This window comes from Dermacentor albipictus, chromosome 4 (genome assembly GCF_038994185.2).
Source record: "Dermacentor albipictus isolate Rhodes 1998 colony chromosome 4, USDA_Dalb.pri_finalv2, whole genome shotgun sequence".
Classification (NCBI taxonomy): domain Eukaryota; kingdom Metazoa; phylum Arthropoda; class Arachnida; order Ixodida; family Ixodidae; genus Dermacentor; species Dermacentor albipictus.
Genome location: NC_091824.1, coordinates 169,276,198 through 169,299,626, shown reverse-complemented (window position 1 = coordinate 169,299,626; position 23,429 = coordinate 169,276,198). Strand labels below are relative to the sequence as shown.

The 23,429-nt window shown below is 44.3% G+C and overlaps 1 protein-coding gene across 4 annotated transcripts in view; it reads left to right on the top strand.

Annotated features, from left to right (window-relative positions):
* The window catches only part of LOC135910098 (C2 domain-containing protein 2), a 223,123-nt gene extending 221,788 nt beyond the window's left edge, over nucleotides 1–1,335 (top strand). For 3 of the 4 annotated variants that reach the window (XM_065442122.2, XM_065442125.2, XM_065442124.2), the window contains one exon: nucleotides 1,185–1,319. In XM_065442122.2, the coding sequence (XP_065298194.2) occupies nucleotides 1,185–1,304 (120 nt within the window). In that variant the 3' untranslated portion in view covers nucleotides 1,305–1,319. Of the gene's footprint in view, nucleotides 1–1,184 lie in introns of all 4 variants that reach the window. The other variant, XM_065442128.2, reaches the window with a different exon arrangement.
* Nucleotides 1,336–23,429: the final 22,094 nt, after the last annotated feature.

Here is a 23,429-nt window from a genome sequence, read left to right as displayed (position 1 = left end):
AGCAAATGGGCAATGTCTACGCATATTTATACAGATAATGGCGTAACGGCTCTGCTCTGTGTATAAATACATCGATCACTGGAAACACAGATTTACTTTGTCTATCATAATTACATGTTCGTTTTTTGTTTCATTTCATGGGAAGCCATGGGAGGCCATTTGAGCTTTTTTTATAATTCTGTATTTATAAACACAATTACATGCGCAGGCTTCAGTCAGCGTGGATAATCAAGGCAATACAACTTTTTAAAGTGCAAGAATCATAACCTTTCGGAAGAATTTTACTAATTTTAGAAACATAAGTATACTATGTGGATGGCAGTAGTGCTGGTCAAAAACAACGGTATCTAAATAAGCTTTTGATGTGGACTGTTGCTAGGAGTGTTTATTCAACATTTTATAACATACCCATAGGTCTACATGATTTTCAAGTCATTTCAAGAAGTTTTCTAGAAATTTTGTTTTGTGTTTGTGTGACGGCATGTGCGACGAATCTTACGTCGCCTTACGTATAGTAACTGCATATGCTCCACACGGGTTCCTCAAGCACAGCAGCCCAACATTAGATTTCTTGAATGTATTAACGTCGACAGTCATCGTGAGATTCGTTGCACTGTAATTTATTTCACGTAGACGTGGTTATGGAACCATATTGGTTTCCAGTGCAGGCAGGCTAGACTGAGAACGGAACACTTCGTATGGTAGGATGGTTCCTAAGAATCAGCGCCGACCAGACATGCAATAGCGAGCGTATTATTCCTAAAGGCAGCTCATACGAAAAAGCTTTGTGAATTCCGCACATGGATGTTTCGGACGCCAAGACGCGCACGAACGGCGCATGAGGAGCAAGTCCTGAGCAAGCCGTGCGCTGCATTCCCGATAGCAACAGCAGTTGCGACGACAGCAACCTCCCCGCTGTGTCGTCTTTGACGGCGCAGACCGCAGGCGATGAAAAAGCACTAGAAACGCACATCTAGAAAGAAGTTGGCATTGTGTGCCGTTCAACGTATCACGGGCAGCTGCGCGAAAAAAAGGTGTCAAGACAAGCTGCTTTGCGGCAAGCTTCAAACCTCTATCTCTAAGCTGTATGTTTGATTCTCGCATTACGTTCTTTGATTATTTTTGTTCTTGTTTTCTGTTGGCCCCTGGTTTTCGAAACCGTTTCTTTTTTTTCTCTCCCCCAGGAACACTTCGTGCTGCGGAAATTGGGACTGATTCTCAAGTACAAGGGCAGATGGGGTTCGACGGCGAGAATAGAATTGGAGTGTAAAGCAACACGTTGTGAACGCAGCGTGCACTACTAAATAAAGCTATCGGTGATCGCAGCGTGCACTACTAAATAAAGCTATCGCTGGTAGTTTCCCGCGATTGGTGTCTTGTGGCAATTGTACTATGCATTACTCTTTTTCGATGGGAGTGAATCGTTGGAAGATATCGCGAGAGGCTCTGACGGCGTTCTTCACAAAGAGGTCACTGATTGTAGGCTGCGTCACTAAAGCTGCGCGGTGCAGTGAGCCTCGATTAAACTCAACATACATTTGTTCTATGAGAAGCCTGGCCATACGCATCCAAAATGTTTGCAGCTGAGGATGGTTAGTAGATGCTTTGGCTATATATCGCATCTTTGAAATTGACAGTCGCGACTGACCAGTACAACTGCACCAAGCAGTTGCGAAACGTAATTGTCCCATGAAAGCTGATGCAGGATTTTTCTTGAATGCGAATAGTCTGCACGCAGCACATGCTGTCTGTAGAAGTGAAACGGGCCGCTGAGCGACAAGAATGAACAGAGGAAGGGACACACACGATACCTGCTGGAGAGCTGCTGTGGTCCAAGTGTTGTTTGGGTCCCTTCTGTTGTTAGTTGTGGTTTGGTTTCATTTCAACATGTACAACCAACTAGTCCCAGTCTTAACTCTGCCAGTAAACTTGGAAACGCCCGGTATGTTCGAGCTCGAGCAAAACAAAATATGTGTGGTTGCTCTGGCATTATCATATTTTCTGGCATCCACTTGCACCTCACTTTCTGTGTCACCTGGCAGAGATATTCGCAACACGCGCGCCTGCGGCTGACTGGACGCCGTGAGCGCGAAATATTAAAGTTTTTCGATTCTGCAGCGTATCGTAGCAACGAATCCACTTGGCAGGGCTCTCCATCATAACGGCGGGGGCTCAAGCTCTAATAAAAAAGTATGGTTAACTCTCAACTTCTTTGAAAGCCTACACGCTTAGAAAATAAATAAAAGGGTTGTTGCCCTTACTACATGGTTGTCACACCATAGTCACCTTGGCATAACTGCAGTTGTTAATGGTAGAGTTAGGTAACATTACTAACTAAGCAAGATACCCACATTTACTAATGAGCTTCTTCTACCAGTTCCAAACCCAGTTAGCCACCACTGGATACAAAATTTCTAGCCTTTAACAGATATATCAAACCCAATCTGGAATGCGCCAGAGCTGGTCCTATATATGCATTATGGGCTGGAATCTTTGTATCAGGTGATGCTGTGTATGGAATTGGTTGCTGAAACTCGTCAGTAAAATCAGTAATGTCACCTAACTCTACCGTTACCAATTGTTGTTATACTAAGGTAGTAAATAGTGTGACAACTGGGTAGTAAGGACAACATCCTTTGTTTTAAGAGTGTACTCCCGCACTGCCTACCTGCAACGAGCCCCGTAATGATGACGCCAATGCCGCCAACTTCGACTATAGTTGCCTATATTCCGAAGATTTTACCAATCATTTTGAAGATACTTGCTTCGCTTTTCCAAAAAGAAAATACTTTTTTCTTTCAAATTTTTGCCCCTACTGAGTCAGTTACGAAAAAGGAAAAGGGTTAAATGCGATTTCTATCGGAAAAGCTTGCCCAGAAACAAGTTACAAACTGAGATATTGCTGAGTAACGCGCTCCACGCGCTTCTAACTGTTCCGATTAAGTTTCCAACTCCACTCTTCAAACGTCACTTAATTGTCGTCAGTTAAATGAGGCGGTCGGTGGAGATTTTCTGTTCCTATACAGAGTGACGTGATGAGTGACGGTTTGTTATCGTCCGAAGTGCATTAGTATTAATTTCTTCCTTTTCCTCTTCCGCGGTGCAGTTAACTGACAAGCATGCTCCACCAGAGCTACAACCTAACCTTTCGCATGAAGACCTTTATCTACGTACAGTCGAACACAAACGTTTACGGACCTTGGGATCTCATACAAAGTTGAATTTTCGAGCAGCTCTTAAACGTAGCCAGTAAAACCGCACATTACAATATTGTTAGCCTATGCTGATAGACGCTGGCAACGCGAATACCAGGCTGCATTGTGAGGCTGCGGAGATAGTCAGCTTTTTCACAAAAGGCGCCGGTCCTGTCGTTTGTGTTCTTCTTGAGTCCTGGTCTTCTGCGCCTCGCCTTTACTAATTCAAGCATGAAACAACTAGCCCAAGCAAGAGTTTTACTTTTCACAAATCCCGCGGGCCGTAAAAATTTGTTGCCGATTCTACGTGTGAGTATCTGCAGTGCGTACGCGTACATGTTATTATGTATGTGCGTCAGTGGGCGAGCGAGCGCGTACGTCTCTCTATGTGTTTGCATGTGCTATACGGTGTGTGCAAGCATGGAGGAAGGGAATAAAGTGTAGCAAGGAGCATCACGTCAACTCAGCCAGCCTTGGCAAGCCAACTCTCCGTGAAGCCGTTTCCTTCGCGTCCTTCCTCGAAAAATCGGCCCAGCACGTGACCTCGAGGTTCGGTGTATCGGCCGAGTATGTTTGGGTCAAGGTAAATTGTCGGGCAGTGATTATGGAGAAGAATTCGCCAAGTGGCTTTTCTTTTTCTATAGTCACGCGTACACTCATCATTCCACCAACGACAAGCGGTGCCTTTAGTCGAAGGGATGACAAATTCAGCTTGCTTCCAGGAACCCTCTAGAACCGAAGAAATGGTTGAAGATTTCCTTATCATTGGCATTGGCAAGTTTCGAAGCAGATAAACGCAGGGAAGTGTTAAATTTATTGTGATTCACAAATGTGCATGCCTAGTATTCTAAAAATATTATTGGACAAATGATTTCGAATGACACAGGAAGATGATCCCTGTTGGCTGCTGAGTCAACCATTAGTCATGTCGAAACATTGATGCCAGCGCTGCAAATCGTTAAACCTAACACCAAGCGAAAGCGACCTCTAACAAATGTTACGTGGCCTGTGTTCTGAAGGTGACTATCAATAATCCACTCCCATAGTCGCTTGCGATACAAATCTGTTTTAGCCCCCCCAACACATGATGTTAATTAAAGTCCCCTTCAAACAAAATGTTTTTTCTACAAGCAGCCGCAGTCCTATCAAGTTGACGCGTACTTTTTTACACCAGCGGGGAAATAAGCATTTATAATTGAAAATGGATGATACCCTGTGAGACAAATCTATTGCCAAAATTTCGCTGTCGGAGCCCATGATTTGAAAAGAAATTTTTGCCTTGTGACAAATTTTAGTGGGAGCAAGTATCAATAATCCTCCACCTCGCCAGTGACGATCTAATCGAAAAGACTGAAAACCTTTCAAATAAAAATTTTTCTCTGGTGCAAGCCAAGTTTCCTGAAGAAGTACGACATCTCGGTTAGGTTGATTAGAAAGGTAGGATAAACCTGTTAAAGTTGAGGATATAGAGCGGCAGTTTAATTGCAGTACTTTCAACTGTCCAATTGTGCTCATCGCATAGTAGAGGCAACTGCAGCCTTTAGGATACATTCTTTAATCATCGGCGATGGCTGACTCTTTTTTTTAGTTTGTTTCCATAATCATAGAAATTGGGGATCCCACGCGTTTGGGAGCTCGAGCGTCAAGTTCTATATCTGTAATGGTGCCTGAATAATAGGACTCATCCTTGCCTGGTTGGAATGGCGGAGTTGTGCTTGTCAACTGATATATAGATGTAGAAGGCATCTCTACCTCATTCCTAAGCATTCGAGGTGTGGTGTTAGATACTGAGGACTGCATCGGTGCCTTAGTAGTCTGCATTATTTGTATCATTTGGCTTTAACTGATCTGTGCCAAACATTCTGGTAGGCTATGGATATAAACTTATTCATAGGTTTAGCCATTGCCTTCTTCACAGCAGAGTCAATTGCTTCCTAGAGATTATGATCCATGCTTGGAGTATTGCGCGCTGTAACACTAGAGTATCCGAAGGCCCTGTTTTTAACAACTGCAAATCCATCTGTTCGGGAGCATCGACGGCGCTTGATTACTTCAAGAATTTGTATTTCTTGAGTGCGAGCTGAGCAGTACGAATAGTCTTCTGGGTGTTTTCCAACACAGAGGCAGACCTATTAAGATTGCGCGGAGCATTCACTTGAGGGGAGACCATCTCAACAGGTGCGGCAACGCAAGCTCTACTTACGTCCTCCTGCACTGTGGCAAAATCTCCGACAATTCTTACATTGGATTGGACGTGACGCGAGTGGTTCTGCACCGGACAAAAGAGGTCACACATTTATTTCTGGTGGAGATGATGTCCCCGCAAACGTGGCAACTACTGATTCAGTTGTAATCCCCTCGTTACTTACATGACGATTGCAACGGGAACTAGCAATGACGCCTGCTGCAGAATGCTTGTTCACAGCTTCAATTGGACGTAAGCAGGATTTATGCCCAGGAGTCTAGACCCTTTGTGTACGCAAGGTGAGGTGAGATAAAAGCACTCACCAGGGTGGAAGCGAACGAAGTGGATTTTAGTAGGTCTTCAACGCAGGTCTCGTCTGGTGACCGCCACACTCTACACCTTCACTCTACACGTCAGTGATGGTGTGGAAGTGGCTGGACATGGTCTTAAGTTCATTCTGGACAGCTTGTGGGTTTGTAAGCCTGATTGAACCTCCATTGGCAGGTATAAGCGCAACACGAATGGTGCTGACACCACTGTGAAATAATAAATCTAGAGGCAATTTTTTAGGTGGCAGGGATGCTGACCAGGCGGATCACGCCTGACCAGGAGAATTGGTCGACATCCGTCCAAGGCGGCTAATGCAAGGAATGCTAATAAATCGAGGACTAATGTAAGGTTAGTGAAAAACCTGAAACCACCCGATACTCAGCCAAAACACCACTGCAGATCAACGAAGCTTCAAGAGGCATCAGACGAGAAAATCTGCGGATTCTGTATTGTCTTCTTCCTCTTCAACTGCCTGAGCACGCTTCAAATGACATTTAAAGTGAGCTGTACACAGAAAAAGAAAGGTTGTTTCGCACAAGTACCTCTTTTTCTCTTGCTTTTTTTCATGACTTGCTTCGTGCCGTTGACGTAAGGCTGCAAGGCTAGCTGTGCTTTCGCGACGTTTCAGCAGTGAAAATAATGGTTCGAGCTTGATCCAAATCAGATGGTGTAGATGTCCTTCGACATGAAGCACTTGCGGCAAACCATCGCCGTAAAATTTATGCACGCAGTCCGGCGCGCGCAGAATGTCGTGCTTCAACATAACAACGAAACGGAGGAGGTCCGTGCACTGTACCTCCGGTAGTTGTAATTTTTTGCTGCAGGTAGAGTCCGGTGACAATGATGATGATGATGATGATGATGATGATTCTGATGATTTATTGGCATCCCCTGAGAAATGATCACCTATAGGCTGCTTGATGTAATCAAGTATGACCGGTTGATAATCCCGCCCACTTTAAATCCTAGCGCTTCTGGAAGGTGTTCTTTACCTACGGGTCTCACTGGGTGAATCGCATCGCATTCCATTAGGATGTGCTCAGTGGACTCCGGAATTTCGTTGCAGCATACACATGTCTCAACTTGTTGCAAATATTTGCCCCGGTACGTTTTTGTCCTTAGGCAACCAGCTCGAGCCTCAAATAGCAAGGCGCTACCCTTTGTGCAACCGCACAGACTTTCTTTTATCATTCCTTTCACGTGATTCTCCATGATCTGTTTTGTTTCCGCGACTGGCACGGCAGCGCCCCCGTGCAGTGCTGTGATTGTCTACCGTCGTGTAGTCTGCTCGACACCCGCGCATCTCGCGCGCTGTAAAAGGAACCGCGTCTGCTATGTCGGTGTGTGTGCTCGAAATTCGCCGCCATATCAGTCGTGCTCGTAAAATGATCCGGCAAAGCAGGTGTTAGAGCGGTCATCGACTCGGCGCCCGGGCGTACACACACGGGTGGGCGCCCCGAAGCGCGCGCACATGCTCGCGAACACAACGGCTACTCAAACAAAGGTCGGCGATCGTATTTCTCGCCCCGGAGCAGCCGCGCGCGCCTTCTCTCCACAGCGACGGAGGTGGTGACGGGGATTCGAGCGCGAGCTATATCGGGCAGCGTCCGGCACCCGGCGCAGCTTCCGAGCGCCGTTGGCAGCCTGCGCGTTCGCCACTGATTCGCGCGGCCAATGGGGCGATCAGTGGCGCGCGTTGTACGTGTTTGTGCGTATGTGTGCGTGGGCACCAAGTCCCTCTGGCCCTCATAATGGGGCAGAGATAATCGTTCAAGCCATCGACTGTATATTTTGGTGATGGTTCGGTAGCCTTTCTGTATACCGCGCCACCGTGCGCTGTTGGAAAGTATACGACCATGTGTGAATGCGAAAAAAGGCAGATGCGGCGAATAACTTATCGCCTGTGGGAATGGAAACAGAGTCCCGAGAGAAAATCGCCCCACGCGGCTCCGTAAACGCGAATGCGAGCGCCGCGCACCAATGAGAGTCAAGCACGTGCCCGGCTCTTTCTCTCGTTCCATGTCTGTCTTTCTTAAAACAACATGTAGGCCCCGACAGCCACGGGCGCCATCATATGCCAGCAGCAGCAAATGAACTAACGCCCAAACAGAAGGGCGTTGGCAGTTGCTTCGTCATCGGCGCAAGCATTTCTACCCAACGTACGGTGCCTTCGGTTTTCATATTTCGAAAATTTCGCGCATGCTACTTGCGTTTTCTTAGGGGAGAAAATTCACGCTGTTTACTCGTGTTTCGTTTTTCAGTAATGAATTTTTTCAGGGAAAAGCTTAATGATTTTCCAACTTTTATTGATGCACAGAAAAAATAAATACTTCTGTGCTATTTGGGCTATAAAGGACGGCATTTATGCGCTTTATAAACAATACACTAATTGTCTCCATATCTCAGGTATGTAGGTGTAGTTCCAAGCATTACATTGATAAGAGTTTCACACACAGGTGGCTCTGTAATAAACAGTATGTAGCTGTTGATCGAAAATCGCAAGTTAGTCTAACAAGGTATTGCGTCCACAGCGATGGGTAGCAAGTTATCGCGATCTCATTTGCAGTATAGACATTAACAAGGGCGCTCGTACTATCTCCTCATCGCTCTAATACGATGCGCTGGCCTGGAGTATCCTGGAGGCCAGACCCTCCCCTACGATATATGCCGGTTGACAGCAGTGAGCGTGCAGCGAGGCCCCGCAGCACCCCATCTACGTATGATTTACGTTTTAGAATATTTACTGTAAGACAACTCCAATTTCATAGAGAATGCGATCACTGCCAAAGCCACTTTCAAGTAAAATTATTTATTGCTTTCACGTATAAATGTATAATTAAATAAATAAAACCAGGAGGTAGAGGGGAGCGTCGTGTTGGCCTAACTCACGGAGCAAATCCCCGGAATAGAGTAAGATCTTCGCGAGGGAGTCGCCAGCTTTCACCTGAGCGTCGCTACCCAGCTTTTACAAATTCAACAACTGCTTCATCGCGCTACGCATTCATCGGCTTAAGGAGCGGGTGCCGGCCTGAAGCGATGCTCGCGACCGCTTTCGCTTCGCGCCCAGCCGGTCTTCCGGCTCAGCTAGCCAGCGTCCGCGCAGCGACCTACGCCAGAACGCGCGCGCGCTCGTCTCTCTCTCTCTCGGCGGGCAGGAAATCCTGTCCCGCGCCTTTATCCGGCTGCGTCTCGGAATAGTCACTCGCTCAGACCGGACCCGCAGCCGGCAGTGCCAAGAGACTTCATTTTTCAAAAACTTTTGTTTTGTTGGGCACGTATATGTTTACTCTTGTAACTAGCTATTGGGTTGTTCGTGTTTCTGCACCGTGACACGAAGTCTTGGTTAAATATATATGGCTTATTCAGATTGCAATATTGCCATTTGTTTTTATCTTTTGGATGCGTATTTTACGTTTTGTGCGCTTTACAGTTGGCGTCGATTCGCTGACCTGTCCGAAGGAGGGCAGCGCGACGCAGATCACCCGCGGGGGTCGCCTCGCGGAATCTCACCTACTTCGTGGCTCGGCGCTGTCGCTGGCCAAGTGTGTTCCCAAGGACATCTCAGAAATGCCGGCCGCTGTGAACTTTGTTGGAAGCAGGGCATTCCGCAGTGTCTGTGTATGGACAACGCGTACTTAATCGTCTTGCAGGAGGTCCAGCTCCAGCTCATTTTACATTTCACAAGCTGGTTTAACTATCACTACTTTTACTGTATACTAGCACATGATAACAAATATGTGGCAAGGCGTGAATTTCTTTTTTCACACGCGACTTCTTCACTGTCTTGAATTGCTTTTTACAAATTTATGGGAGAGGCATATTTAAAACATGTGCTATCTGTTTCCATTAGAACGCTTGGCTTGAGCCAACACTTCTGACTGAGAAATTATTAAAACGGCAACGATTTATCTTGAGAAGGCATATCTTCATTGCTGAACTTGCGCAGCGAATTTTTTTAATTTTAAATTTTCGGTGTCGACAGCTTCAATAGAAACGTGACGTATTAAGTTATACTACACAGATGCTCATACAGTGGGCTTCGTGAGCTTCACAAATGTCTTATTTCCTAAAAAGAAGATAAAATAGTTTCCAACCTGTAGCTGGGGCGTATACTCGCGCATTGCGACGATTTGGAAGTTGTAGTGTTCTGATCTTGGTCGCGAGGTCGTGGGTTCGATTCCCGATGGCCGTGGCCGGCGTTCTGATTGGGTGGAACGCTTGTGTGCCGAGCATGGCCGAGCATCGCGTCTACGTTAAACTGAGCCCGAAGACATCCACATGTCTCTCATAACCTCTTTGTTGCTTTGGGATGTCGATGATAAATCTGCAGTAATAGGAGATCAACAGTTATGTTACCTTTTCTACCAGCATTATGGCTACATGTTTTCTCCGCAGTTTGCATAATGTCCTCCCTTTTTCCTGGATATATCCGTGTCACGCTTATTGCCGGGTAACTTGACCTTTTTCGCAACTCAGTAATGCTAACCCGTTATAAAAAACACGATACTGCAATGTTTAGAAGGTCTTCTGCCTTTACAACTACCGGAGGTACAGTGCACGGACCTCCTCCATTTCGTTGTTAGGTTGAAGCACGACATTCTGCGCGCGCCGGACTGCGTGCATAAATTTTACGGCGATGGTTTGCCGCAAGTGCTTCGTGTCGAAGGACATCTACACCATCTGATTTGGATCAAGTTCGAACGATTATTTTCACTGCTGAAACGTCGCGAAAGCATAGCATTTATTTATTAATACTGCAATCTCCTCTTTCGAGATTTTAGCAGGGTGGTTTCGTCTAGCATAGAATAGAAAACAAAATTTGCACAAACAGTCAAACAATACAGGTTTCACATAAACCTGGTGACGCGACAAAATATGAATTGCAGTCACTCTAAGCTAGATACAAACGATGTTAGCGTTGGCGCCAGCACATAATGATTAGTTAGGCTATTCCAATCGGTAACAGTTCTTGAAAAAAAGGAATATTTAAAACAATTACTTCTAGTAGAGAATGGCGTTATTAATAGATGGTGGCGTTGCCTAGTGGCATATACAGAGAAGAAATTAATCAGTTCTGTCGTGTCTATGTTATAACGCTCTTTAATTAATTGATAAAGAACTTTCAAACGGGAATAGTGGTCTCTCTGGTTTATAGGTTGGCTGTCGACAATAGATCAGTTATGGATGTGCGGCCGAAACTATTAAAAGCAAGACAAACAGCCTCTGCTTTTGCACTCTTTCCAGTTTGTCAATATTTGTTTTTGTGTATGGGTTTCAAATAATCGCGGCATAATCAAGTGTTGGCAGTGTAACTGTCTCGTATGCCAGCAGACGGACTTGAGGTGTAGAGAGCTTAAGTGCTCTTCAGGCGGAGTACAGCTTACGGCATGCATGGCTAATTTCAAGGTTGGTATATTGAGTCCAATTAAGGTTATTGCTAATCAAAACACCTAAATGCTTTTACTCTGTAACTTCAGAGAGGTACATATTATTAGTCGAATAGACGAAGGTAACATGATTCTTCCTGTTCGTAATTTTCATAAAGACTGTTTTGTTAACGATGGACATTTGCCAGGCTTCACACCACGCACAAGCTTTCTGAAATGCCTTGTTGATCGGCAGAATTTTTGACAGTGGGGTGCAGCACACAGTCATCGGCGAACAGGTTATGTTAATGGAGACATCGCGTACAATGGCATTAATAGAGATTAAGGAAAGTAATGGCCCAAGCACGGAGCTTTGTGGGACGCCAGAGTCAACTGGAAGCCGTTTTGGCAGGTGATCTTTGAGAAGGAGATATTGCTGGCTATTGCTAAGATAAGCGTTCAGTCATGTTACAAGTTGTCTGTTCTGCTGTGTTTTTTCGAGCTTAAAAACTAATTTTTTCACGCGAACGAAAGCTTTTTGAAAGTCCATAAAAATTGCAGCAGTTTAGAGTCCATTATTTGTTGAGTCGACAAAATCGTGCAGCGTTTACACGCGCTGGGTGCAAGTTTAAAACCTTCTTCTAAATCCATGCTGGTGTTCAGTTAGTGTATCATGTTTCTCAAGGAATTCCGATATGTGCTTATGAATGATGTTCTCGAGTAGTTTACAAACAGTTGACGTTATTGATATTGGACGGTAGGGAGTAATGTATTTCTTATTTCCACTTTGATGAAGAGGTTTTACAGACACGTTTTTGTCGCGTCGCACATTAGGTTAGTGGTGGTGGCGATCTTGCTGTATAAAGGCGGGATTAGCCTGGTAGGCATCGCTGACAATTTCTCCACCTGAGCGACATTGGGATAATTCACCCTATGGCCGCCGGCTCTGAGAGAAGTAATAGCTCCTCCCTGCACAAGCACGTTGATATGTATGCATGAGCTCATGTGTTGTTGCTAAGGCACAGGTCGCTGAATCAATAGGCTTGGGGTCTGATTAGAAGATTTACCAGTGGAACAGGATTTCCTTTGCTTTGTTTTATTTCTTGATGATCGCTGACACGTCAATTTAGACAAGACTCAATGAAATGCCTCTCTTGAAACCTGCCTGATGGCGCCTAAATTGCACACTGTAATGAATAGAACGTTCTCGACAAAGAACATCACTCAAATTGTCATTATTTCGTCCTTGAGCAAGTCCTGTACTTACGTAACAAGTGTATCTTTGCATTTTTGCGTGTTTAGACATGTGTATTCGTCCGCAGAGCGGGGTTGCTAAAGCTGAGTACCTCTCACACACTCGGCATCGGAGTGTTAAAACGCGATGTGCAATGGTGAGCATGTTGGAGTTATCATTTTTTGTACTTTCCCCACCATATTGTTAAGAATAAGGCAGATTAATGATTCAATTTTTATCAGTCGCCGAATTTATTTATTTATTTATTTATTTATTTATTTATTTATTTATTTATTTATTTACAAATACTGCTATCCCATGAATTGGGACATTGCAGGAGTGGTACAGAAGATTATACATAAACAATATTAGAAAAGTGCATGATTACAAATGTGAGTGCAAAGAATTGCAGAGAAAACAGTACAGTATCATGAAGAAAATACATGATTTGGCAATTCTCGCACAAAATGATTAACAGACATTTCACGTAATGCGCCATCTAAATCGTTCCACAATTCGACTGTGAAAGGAAAAAAAATAAAATTTGAAGCTGTCTAAAAACGGCATGAATGGCACGATGTTAAGCGGGTTGGAACGGCGAGTGACACGTGCTGAAGAACTGGCGAAAGAAAAGGGGGCGTCAACATAAATACGCTTGTTGATAATCTTGTGAAGTAGGATAATGCGATCACATATGCGTCTGTGTTGAAGTGTGTGCTGAATTGAATAATTTTTTCGCGTGACATGCAGCAAGCGTAATCAAAATCATTGCTGCACACTTAATGCGCATCGCAGACTTCAGCTAAAAAAATTGAAGCTAGATCTAGTAGTTTTTTGTGCAGTGCGAAGTAGATATAACTTTATTTAATTCAAGCCTGATGCAATAGGGAAACAATACCGCCACATCACGCAGCTACGATTACTCACGGTTGCTTTCACATCATGTGAGGGAGGGCACAAATTGAGACTTCCATCTGGAGACGCGAGGTCGCATAACAACCTTGGCAGATGGTAGTTACATTAGCGACATAACTTTCCGCGTCCTCTTCGTTAAGGCACTCATCGCACATTAACGAAGTGTTCGTATGGCCTTATCGCGCCGGACGCGTTGAAGAAGTAAACGTATAACGCTTTCAAAAGATGAAGCACCAGCAGAGAAACCCCACTAAGAAATAACAAAGACAGGACAAGGCGCTTCCTGTCCTGTATTCCACGTGTCACTTCCTCAAGCGAGCCGTTAAATAGTGAGATCACATGAGGTGATTTACGTTATTGTTAAGCGACCGCGACCGTTATGGTCAATAAAGGCTGTACTGCTTCGTATGCAGTGGTTCGAGTCCGACTTCAAGAATTTTGTTAAGCGTTTACTTTGAATGTCACCTGAGGGATGGGGGGTAGGCGAAGTGCACTTCCACGCTTGCGAGGCTACAACTACGTGGAAATAGTTTTTTTATTCGTTGCCTCACTTCAGCACAATGCGTTGGCGGGCTAGTTTGTGCGGATCCATGAATACTTTTTTTAGCGCAATTTAACGGAGACAAGAAAGGCTACCAGGACAAGGCGCTACTCTAAACTGACATCATTTTATTGCGTCACTCCTTTATAGACAGCAGAAACTAGAGGAGCATGCGCAGTAGCACCATGAGCAGGAACCACCAACGTCCGATAACAAGAGCGCCCCCATGCGACAGAATCTAAAAAACCATATTCAGCACTGTACAAGTTTAAAGAAGGCACACTAATGCACTGTGACCCTAACGACTGTATGAAGAATGCTTCCGATAACTCTCGGGTGGTGGTATCGAGGCTGTTTTTCAAAATCGTGGTATCACAAAACATGGGTTTGCACTTGCATATTTTACAATTTTGAGCCAAATGGGAACCTGTGCCTGTTGGTATGGATCGCTCATGTTCTCTAAGGCGCTCGTTAACACAGCGGCCTGACTGCCCTACATACACTTTGCCACATGACAACGGAATCTTATAAACCACACCGACGCTGCAATCTACAAACTTCGCGTGGTTGTTCTCACAATCTGGTTTTTTACTTGATTTAGAAATACAGCTGCACAACATTGACAGTTTCTGAGGAGCCGAAAACACTACCGGAATTTGGTATCTAGTGGCGACATTCTTTAGATTGTGAGCCACACTATGGCAATACGGCACAACTTCAGGCCTCTTCTTTTGTGTACTACAGTTACTTTTGTGCCGCTTCCCTTTCAGTTTCTGAAGCAATACGTCTGAGATTGACGTCACCACCACACTTGGTTATCCCGCAACCTGTAGCCTATTTAACTGTCTCTGAGTGTCTCCATCGCTTTCATTGTACCGAGTTTTTATTTATTCATTGTATTTCAAATGCCGTTCGAGGGAACTAAGTCTTTCTAACAAAGTATACGCAACATGCATTTGCACTTCAAGCACTTGTGCCGTTGGTCTGTGATTGGTTGTCTAAACATAACAAGAACTTGCCTATTGCCTGCCGACCTGTAATTGAAATCAAGCTCAAAAGCCTTCTTTGGTTTCTAACTACAATATGTGCTACAAGTCTTGACAAACACACGGATTGTTGTTGAAAGTATACTTAAAGCAAATAATAAAGAAATTGCACCTGTGCGTTACACAGAAGCCCCACCCCTGCTGATTTATTGATTGATTGATTGATTGATTGATTGATTGATTGTGATATTGGAAAAAAACTACAAATCTTTCCGACCTCTCCAGAGCGTTCAACTTTTGGATATAGACACCGCTGTCTTTATCCTGTCTTCCTTTTGTTGTTTGCATGTTTAGGTGTGAAATTTTCTCCATCAGTTGAATGTGTAGACGTTGTCATGGTGTGATTACCTGATAATTATTGGAAGTCTTGCTACTGTTACGCGTCGCAAGCAAGTGAGCTCACTGCCTGTCTAGCGCGAGCGAAGCTTCATATGTCTTCCTGTGCCATTCACACAAAACGATGGCATATATCAATAGAAATTGCCGAGCCATAGCCAACACATGAAGTGTTAAAACGAACACACTCAAACACACATACTTCCATGTCTTTCTCTATTCACTAGTCCACTGCGAATTCATTAACACTAGCATGGCGCTCTTTGGCTACACCTGGCCCTTGCGCCATTAAACATCAAATATTCATTCATTCATTCTCCATTCACTAACGTTGCCTTTCCCTCGTTGGCCTACTCAACGTTCCATGATCGCAGATGGCATCTTGAAAGAGCCAAATTGGCGTCACATTGGGAAGTAATGAGAAAGCAGCCGGGTTTACGTCTCGTTGACCAAGATGACAGGGCCGAGCAGGTCGTGACGAAATTGTCTACAACCACCACAGTTTTTTTCCTTGTAGCACTTATGCGTATATACGCTTCAGCCATCGATCGTTTCTCCCATAAATGCAGAGGGCTCATTAAGATGCTTACTTTTAAATCGGTGCGCATCTTCGTCGATGGGTGTGGAATGCATTTTCTGTTGGTTGGTAGCGAAGTGTTTCACCCTTTTTTTAGAGCAATCTACGCAAACGTACTCGTATTGGGCACCATGCGTGCAGCTGCTTCCACGTGCGTATATAGTATGATGCCTGCAGGTTACTGCAGTGATGAGCCTTATACAAACACACAGGTATTGCCGTGAAGCTTCCGCGGTATTCGCATTATAGAAGAATGAACAAAAATGTGATCTTACGTATACCTATGCTTTGTTGCAGAAATCGGGAGCAACGCTGTGGAAGCTAGAAAAACCTCTTGCAGTGGCCGCGTTCGCACTTGGATATAGTTGGATGGGTTTTTTTTTACCCTAGTTGTGCGCAATTGTTTTTTACATAGGCTCAGAATTGAATGAAGCAAGTTTTAACCCCCAGAAACAAACATACCACGGTATACGGCTGCTAATGCGTTGTTTTAGATCGTTTTGATTTTTGTTGTTGTTCTTTTTGGGGTTTTTCTATCTGCAGCCCGTTCCAAGGAACCTCGCGTGCATGCTCGCGCAAACGAACTCCGTTGGCGCGCAGCGAAGCATTGACAGAACGCGCGGAGTGATAAATTTTGGTCGCCGACCTTTTTGCGTAGCTTCCACAACGTCGCACCTGACGTTTGAAATGGAGTACAGCAAGGTGTAAGCATTCGTCAAGTAATACTTTTGTTCATGTCGAATTATTGAACGTATCTAGACCGCCTTGTCTAGAGAAAAGTTCTCAAATGTTGTTAAGTTTTCAGTTTGTTTAGACTTCAATGTAGCCCTTTTAATTCCTGTAGCATACTTTGGCTATGTTCCCGGAGTCATTTTCTGTTTCGTTGACTTCGTCTTTCCATTTTGTGAACCAAAAAACGCATAGCGCCATCTAGGCTTGAGTAGGTGAATTTCTCTGATTACAGAAACTTCTATACGCTTACCGCCACCTATTTATTTATTTATTTATTAATCATACCCTCAGGGCCATTACGGCATTATAGAGGGGAGTGGTTACAAGCAAAAACGGGTAAATTCAACAAACAGGAGTTATTAGTGCAGAAAATTATGTATATGAATATGTATAAACAAAACTATTTAACAAATGGTACCTAGATATACAATGTTAGCTAAGGCATTTGTGAGTACAGGTTGAACAATATGAAAAAAAAGGTTCCTAGTTATACAATGTTAGCTATGACATTCTTGAATAATTGGTGATCTGCGATAGTGGCTATCGAGGCGGGGAGGTGATTCCACTCATTGGAAGTGCGTGGTACAAATGACTGCAAAAAAGCGTTCGATCTGCAAAATGAAATGTCAACCTTATGAATGTGGTCTAGTCTGGGTGATACATACGGAGGCGGAGAAATAAGTTTGTTGCGTAGCAGCGGGTGATGAAATAATTTATGAAAAAGGCACAAACGGAACAATTTTCGACGTGATAACAAGGACGGTAGGTTGAGGCTAGATTTCATGGCACTGATACTCGCGGTTCTATTATAGTTAGAAAGAATGAAACGAGTAGAGTTATTCTGAACCATTTCTAGTGAGTGTATTAGGTTTACTTGACCTGGATCCCAGATTGAAGCAGCGTACTCAAGTTTAGGTCGTATTAGAGTTTTATAGAGGATTAATTTTAAGGAAGAAGGTGCTTTGGAAAAGTTACGTCATAAGTAACCTAGCATTCTGTTAGCGTTACTTATTATATGGGTGATGTGAGTATTCCAAGTAAGATCAGAGGTGATGTGAAGGCCAAGGTACTTGTAAGTTGTTACCAATTCTAATGGAGTGTTATTAAGGGAGTACACAGGTGGTTCACTGGTAGTTCGAGATACACGCATGAATTTACACTTGTTAACGTTTAGTTCCATTAACCATGAATTGCACCATGCAGAAATGGCGTTAAGGTCAGCTTGAAGCCTGATAACATCCTCGTCGCGAGTTATTTCGGTGTAAATTACGCAGTCGTCAGCAAATAGGTGAATTTGAGATGAAACACAGGAAGGTAAGTCGTTAATATATATGAGAAATAGGAGGGGTCCAAGCACGGAGCCTTGTGGTACACCTGAATAAACAGGACTCAGATTAGATGTTGCTTCGTTAGCTGAAACGAACTGTGAACGGTTAGTGAGGAAAACTTCAAGCCAGTACAGAATTTTAGGCTCAAGGTTTAGTTGTTGCAGTTTGTAGATTAATAAGCTATGGCACACTTTATCGAACGCTTTTGCGAAGTCCAAAAAAATTAGATCTGCAACTGAAGAGTGGTCAAGCAATAGGTTTAGTTTATGCGTGAATGATACTAGTTGGGTGTCACATGAGTATGTTTTGCGGAAGCCGTGTTGAAACTCAGAAAAAAAGGAGTTTTCTTCTAAGAAGTTGGCGATATGAGAAGACAGAACATGCTCGATAATTTTGCATGGTATACTCGTTAAGGAAATAGGCCGATAGTTCAGTGGGGAATGTTTAGTACCTGTTTTGTAGAGTGGAATCACCTTCCCCACCTTCCAATCAGCAGGCAGTGAACCATTGTCAAGTGATTGCTGGAAAATCTTTGCAAGAATAATGGAACAATATGTGCTAGTGTTTTTTAGAAACTTAGCGTTAATTAAGTCACAGCCAGGAGCGGATGAGAGTTTAAATGAGGCGATTATTTTTTCTATGCCAACGGGTTCGATTATTAAAGGGTGCATTGCGGCGTAGTCGTAAGATAGTGTAGTTGGGCGTGTTACATAAGCGTGTTTAGAAAAGTTACGCGCAAAAACGTCATTTAATACAGATGCGCAATCGGCAGGGGCAATTGCAGTATCGGTGCTATCAACAAGGGTTATGGCGTCGTCATGTTTTGGGTTAATAGTGCGCCAGAACTTTTTCGTATCAGTAGTTAGCATGGAAGGCAATGTGTTATTTAAAAAGTAATCTTTAGCTTGTTTAAGCGCTGTTATGTAGTTATATGTAGCGTGTTTGTAAGTTGCCCATCTTTGAGCGTTTCCAGATGTTTTGGCTAGTCTGTACGAACGTTTCTTTTAGAGCGCAGCTCTTTGGCGTCCGTTCCTGGGTTTCGCGTCGGCGTTGTCGTCGGCCTCGTAACCAGCTCCGCCCCCCTTTCATCCCCCCAGCGCTAGCAGCGACCGACTGATACCGCTGGATGCCGCTGACGCCGCTAGAGAGTCAAGATAACGTGACTGCATAGAACACCGTCGCCGCCATGCAGAAAGAGGAGGAAAGGGTCCCCCCCCCCCCCCCCCCCTGGTTCTTAGCGCTGCGGAAGCGAGGGTATCATATTGTTTGTGTCGGCATCGGCGGCGTTGTCCCTGAAACCAACTCCGCAGCTGGGGTTGACTCACTATCGGCGTCAGCGGCATCAGTCAGTCGCTGCTATCTCTTTTTGTTCGAAAGGCGCTTAATGTGGGTGTTGTGCCAGGGAGCGTTATCATTACAGGAAAAAGTGTAGGTAGGGATAAATTTTCTTGTTAGTTCACGAATTTTAGTAACAAACATATTCCAGTTCATTTGAACGCTGCGGTTATCGAAATCAGTCAGGAAAGTATCAAGGAATATACAGAGCTCGTTGTTAATTGATTCAAAGTCAGCTTTCTTATAGTCGTGAATTGTCTTGATCTTTTTTTCCGATTTCGGTCGTGAAATGTTGATGTTGAAATGGATAAGGGAGTGATCGCTTAAGGATGGTAAGTAAGTAATGTTCGAAATAAAATCGGGTCGTGTTGTTAACAGAAGGTCAAGGGTGTTAGCGACTTGTGGTGTGATTCTGGTGGACTGGGTTATCAGTTGATTGAAAGAGAACAGTGCGCACAAGTCAAGAAAATCTTTTCCTAACGCGGAGAACGGTTGTATCACGATGGGTTCACTATGCCAGACTATGTTTGGAATGTTGAAATCACCTAGTAGAAACAAGGGTAAGGAAGGATAGCGAGCTACGACGATATTAATTGTGTCTTGTAATTCGTTAGCAAAAGAGGCAACGTCAGTAGGAGCGCGATAACATACGCCCATTATAATTTTTACGTAGTTTATTTCGATAATTGCCCAGACTATCTCCAAGTTAGTAGCCATAGTAATGGGTTGAGAGTGTAGGTGTTTATTAATTGCCAGAAGAACACCACCACCTTGACGCAACGTGCGGTCGCAGCGATAAACTGAGTAGCCATGGGCGGTAGAGAAGATTTCGTGGTCTCTAATATGTGGGTGCAGCCAAGTTTCGGTAAGAGCAATAATATCTGGGTTAAACGTGTCGACTGTGGAAGTGAATGAGTCGTGTTTGTTCTTGATGCTGCGAATGTTAGTGGAAAGGACATATACGGGATATAAGTGACTTCCACTGCCCCTCGCGCTTCCCTATGGAAGATTAGGTGGCGCAGTACGCGGCAAGTTTGGTAAGGATGGACGAAAAGCTTCGATCTTTCTGGTGGGATCATTAAGGCGGTGGTTTTAATTTACCAAACACAACATTGGTAGTAAAAGCGAGTTTACGGGGAAGATCGTCATAGTGTGCGTGGTATTCTTTAGAGTTGCTTACCTCTCAGAGTGCGGCAGTCTTGGTTTAAAGGGTATAGACTATGAGCTTCATAAGTAACGATTCCAAAGAATGCTACGCAATGACAATTCTCCATTGAGAAGCTTCTGCCCTAATTTTGCTCTTGAACTCAGGTAACGAGGTCAATAACGTCCCTGGAATCTATGAGGCATGTGTACCACAAATTAACGGGCCATTTTCGCTCAAGAAGCTCGGCGCTGCGTTGGCGACCTGCAGGCGTTCTCCATCACCGGGACCAGATGGCATCACGTACGCTGCCCTAGGCTACCTTGAACATCACGCACGTGGTGAGCTGTTCAAGTACTACACTGAGTCGTGGCACAAGGGCGTCGTTCCTAAACAATAGAAATTGAGCCGCTTGATACCCGTTCTAAAATCTGGGAAGTATACGATCGATTTATCATCATATCGTCCTATTGAGCTTTCCAACTGTGTCGGCAAAGTACAGGAAAGAATTATTCTTGCTCGCCTGAAATGGCATTTCGGTGTACACCATGGTGGGCTTTTGTAAAGGTCGCTCATCTACCGACAAAAAATGTCCAGATGAAGGGCCGAAAGATAGCCCTGTCAAGAAAGTTTAATCGTATCTGTTGCATTTGACTACTGCAACGCAGGCAAGCTGCCATGAAGAAAGGGACCGACATATCTTGGTATCCATGAAAGTATTAAAGCGGGAAACACGCAGGTCGCAATACGACCTTAATTACAGTTCGTGAGTGTACAACGACGGGGTGATACATGATGCGAGAAGTCGAGCTCCGCGTCACAAAAGCCCAAAGCCCAGACACACAACGCGGATAGCCGGATAGCGTGTGTTTGTTTATTTCTTGCATGATAATTACAAAGCGCATGCATGATATACGGTCATCACAGCATGTCAGTAAGGCCGACCTTATTGTCAAATCTTGGAAAACAGGAAGGTGAAGATTGGAAGGCAACGAACACAGGCTCTGGTTTGTGAGGCAAACCGGGCTATTTATACATGATAAGGGTCTGCAGGTTTTCATTTAAACAAGCACCCATGCCGCCAGGCGATCTTCGCGAAAAAGAAAGAAAAGAATGCCAAATTATATTGGTACAATTAACATTCTGAATATGAGAACTTATATAAATGTACACTGCCCCGCATTTAAAAAAAAGGTTTTTATAGCTATCTCCCCCCTCTCTTTCTCTAGAGAGAGCGGGACGCAGTTGTCTGCCTGGTCGAGTCAATGAGCTCTTTCCAGGAGATAGCGTAATCGAAGCTGGGCCGACCACAGAGACAGTGTAATTAAAGGTCGTGACTTGGTGGGCCGAGGCTGCAGTACATACATGCATCCTAGAAAGGACTCTAATTTTGTCGCTTTTCTCGACGCGTTCTCCTTGATATGCTTCCATCTACTTGCTTGCATGACTGTACATTTGATGTTGCTGGGCAGCAGTGCTCCTATAATGGTTACGACCCTCGTGACGCTTCTAACGTCCAGCTGTCCACTGTGCTCATAAAAAAATACGTTTTATCAAATTCGCCTTGCTGAATTACAGCTGCGTGAAACGGGCCCGCAGCCCTTTATTCGATTTCTCCATTACGTAAGGGCTGTCCACATAAATAATTTTAATAAAAGTTCTAAGCACCGGCCCTGTTATGCTCCCGCATTGTTTAGTGCACTTTGCCACATGACAACGGAATCTTATGAAAAACAGTCTTGAAAAACACTCGCCATACGTCTGCCAAGTTTTTATGCATGCTGTTTTCGCTGTCCATTTCTACAGGTATCATACCCCACGACTGGAAATCGGGGAAGGTCGTCCCAGTCCACATGTCGGGTGAAAAAGATTTACCACTTAACTACCGCCCTATATCACTAACCAGCATAGCCTGCAAGCTCATGGGACACGTCATTTACTATTTAACAATGTAGTTTCTGGACTCAAATAATTTCTTTCATCATCATCTACATCAGCCTGGTTACGCCCACTGCAGGGCAAAGGCCTCTCCCATACTTCTCCAATTACCCCAGTCATATACTAATTGTGGTCATGTTGTCCATGCAAACTTCTTTATCTCATCCGCCCACCTAATTTTCTGCCGCCCTCTGCTACGCTTTCCTTCCCTTGGAGTCCAGTCCGTAACCCTTAATGACCATCGGTTATCTTCCCTCCTCATTACATGTTCCGCCCATTCCCATTTCTTTTTCTTGATTTCAACTAAGATGTAATTAACTCGCGTTTGTTCCCTCACCCAATCTGCTCTTTTCTTATCCCTTAACGTTACACCCATCATTCTTCTTTCCATAGCTCGTTGCGTCGTCCTCAATTTAAGTAGAACCCTTTTCGTAAGCCTCCTGGTTTCTTCCCCGTAGGTGAGTACTGGTAAGACACAGCTATTATACACTTTTCTCTTGAGGGATAAGGGCAACCTGCTGTTCATGATCTGAGAATGCCTGCCAAACACACCCCAGCCCATTCTTATTCTTCTGATTATTTCCGTCTCATGATCCGGATCCGCCGTCACTACCTGCCCTAAGTAGATGTATTCCCTTACCACTTCCAGCGACTCGCTACCTATTGTAAATTGCTGTTCTCTTCCGAGACAGTTAAACATTACTTTAGTTTTCTGCAGATTAATTTTTAGACCCACTCTTCTGCATTGCCTCTCCAGATAAGTGAGCATGCATTGCAATTAATTGGTCCCCTGAGTTACTAAGCAAGGCAATATCATCAGTGGAGCGCAAATTACTAAGGTATTCTCCATTAACCTTTATCCTCAATTCTTTCCAATCCAGGTCTATGAATACCTCCTGTAAACACGCTGTGAATAGCATTGGAGAGATCGTATCTCCCTGCCTGACGCCTTTCTTTATTGAGATTTTGTTGCTTTCTTTTTGGAGGACTATGGTGGCTGTGGAGCCGCTATATATACCTTTCAGTATTTTTACATACGGCTCGTCTACACCCTGATTCCGTAATGCCTCCATGACTGTTGAGGTTTCGACAGAATCAAACGCTTTCTCGTAATCAATGAAAGCTCTATATAAGGGTTGGTTATATTCCGAACATTTCTCTATCACCTGATTGATAGTGTGAATACGGTCTATTGTCGAATAGCCTTTACGGAATCCTGCCTGGTCCT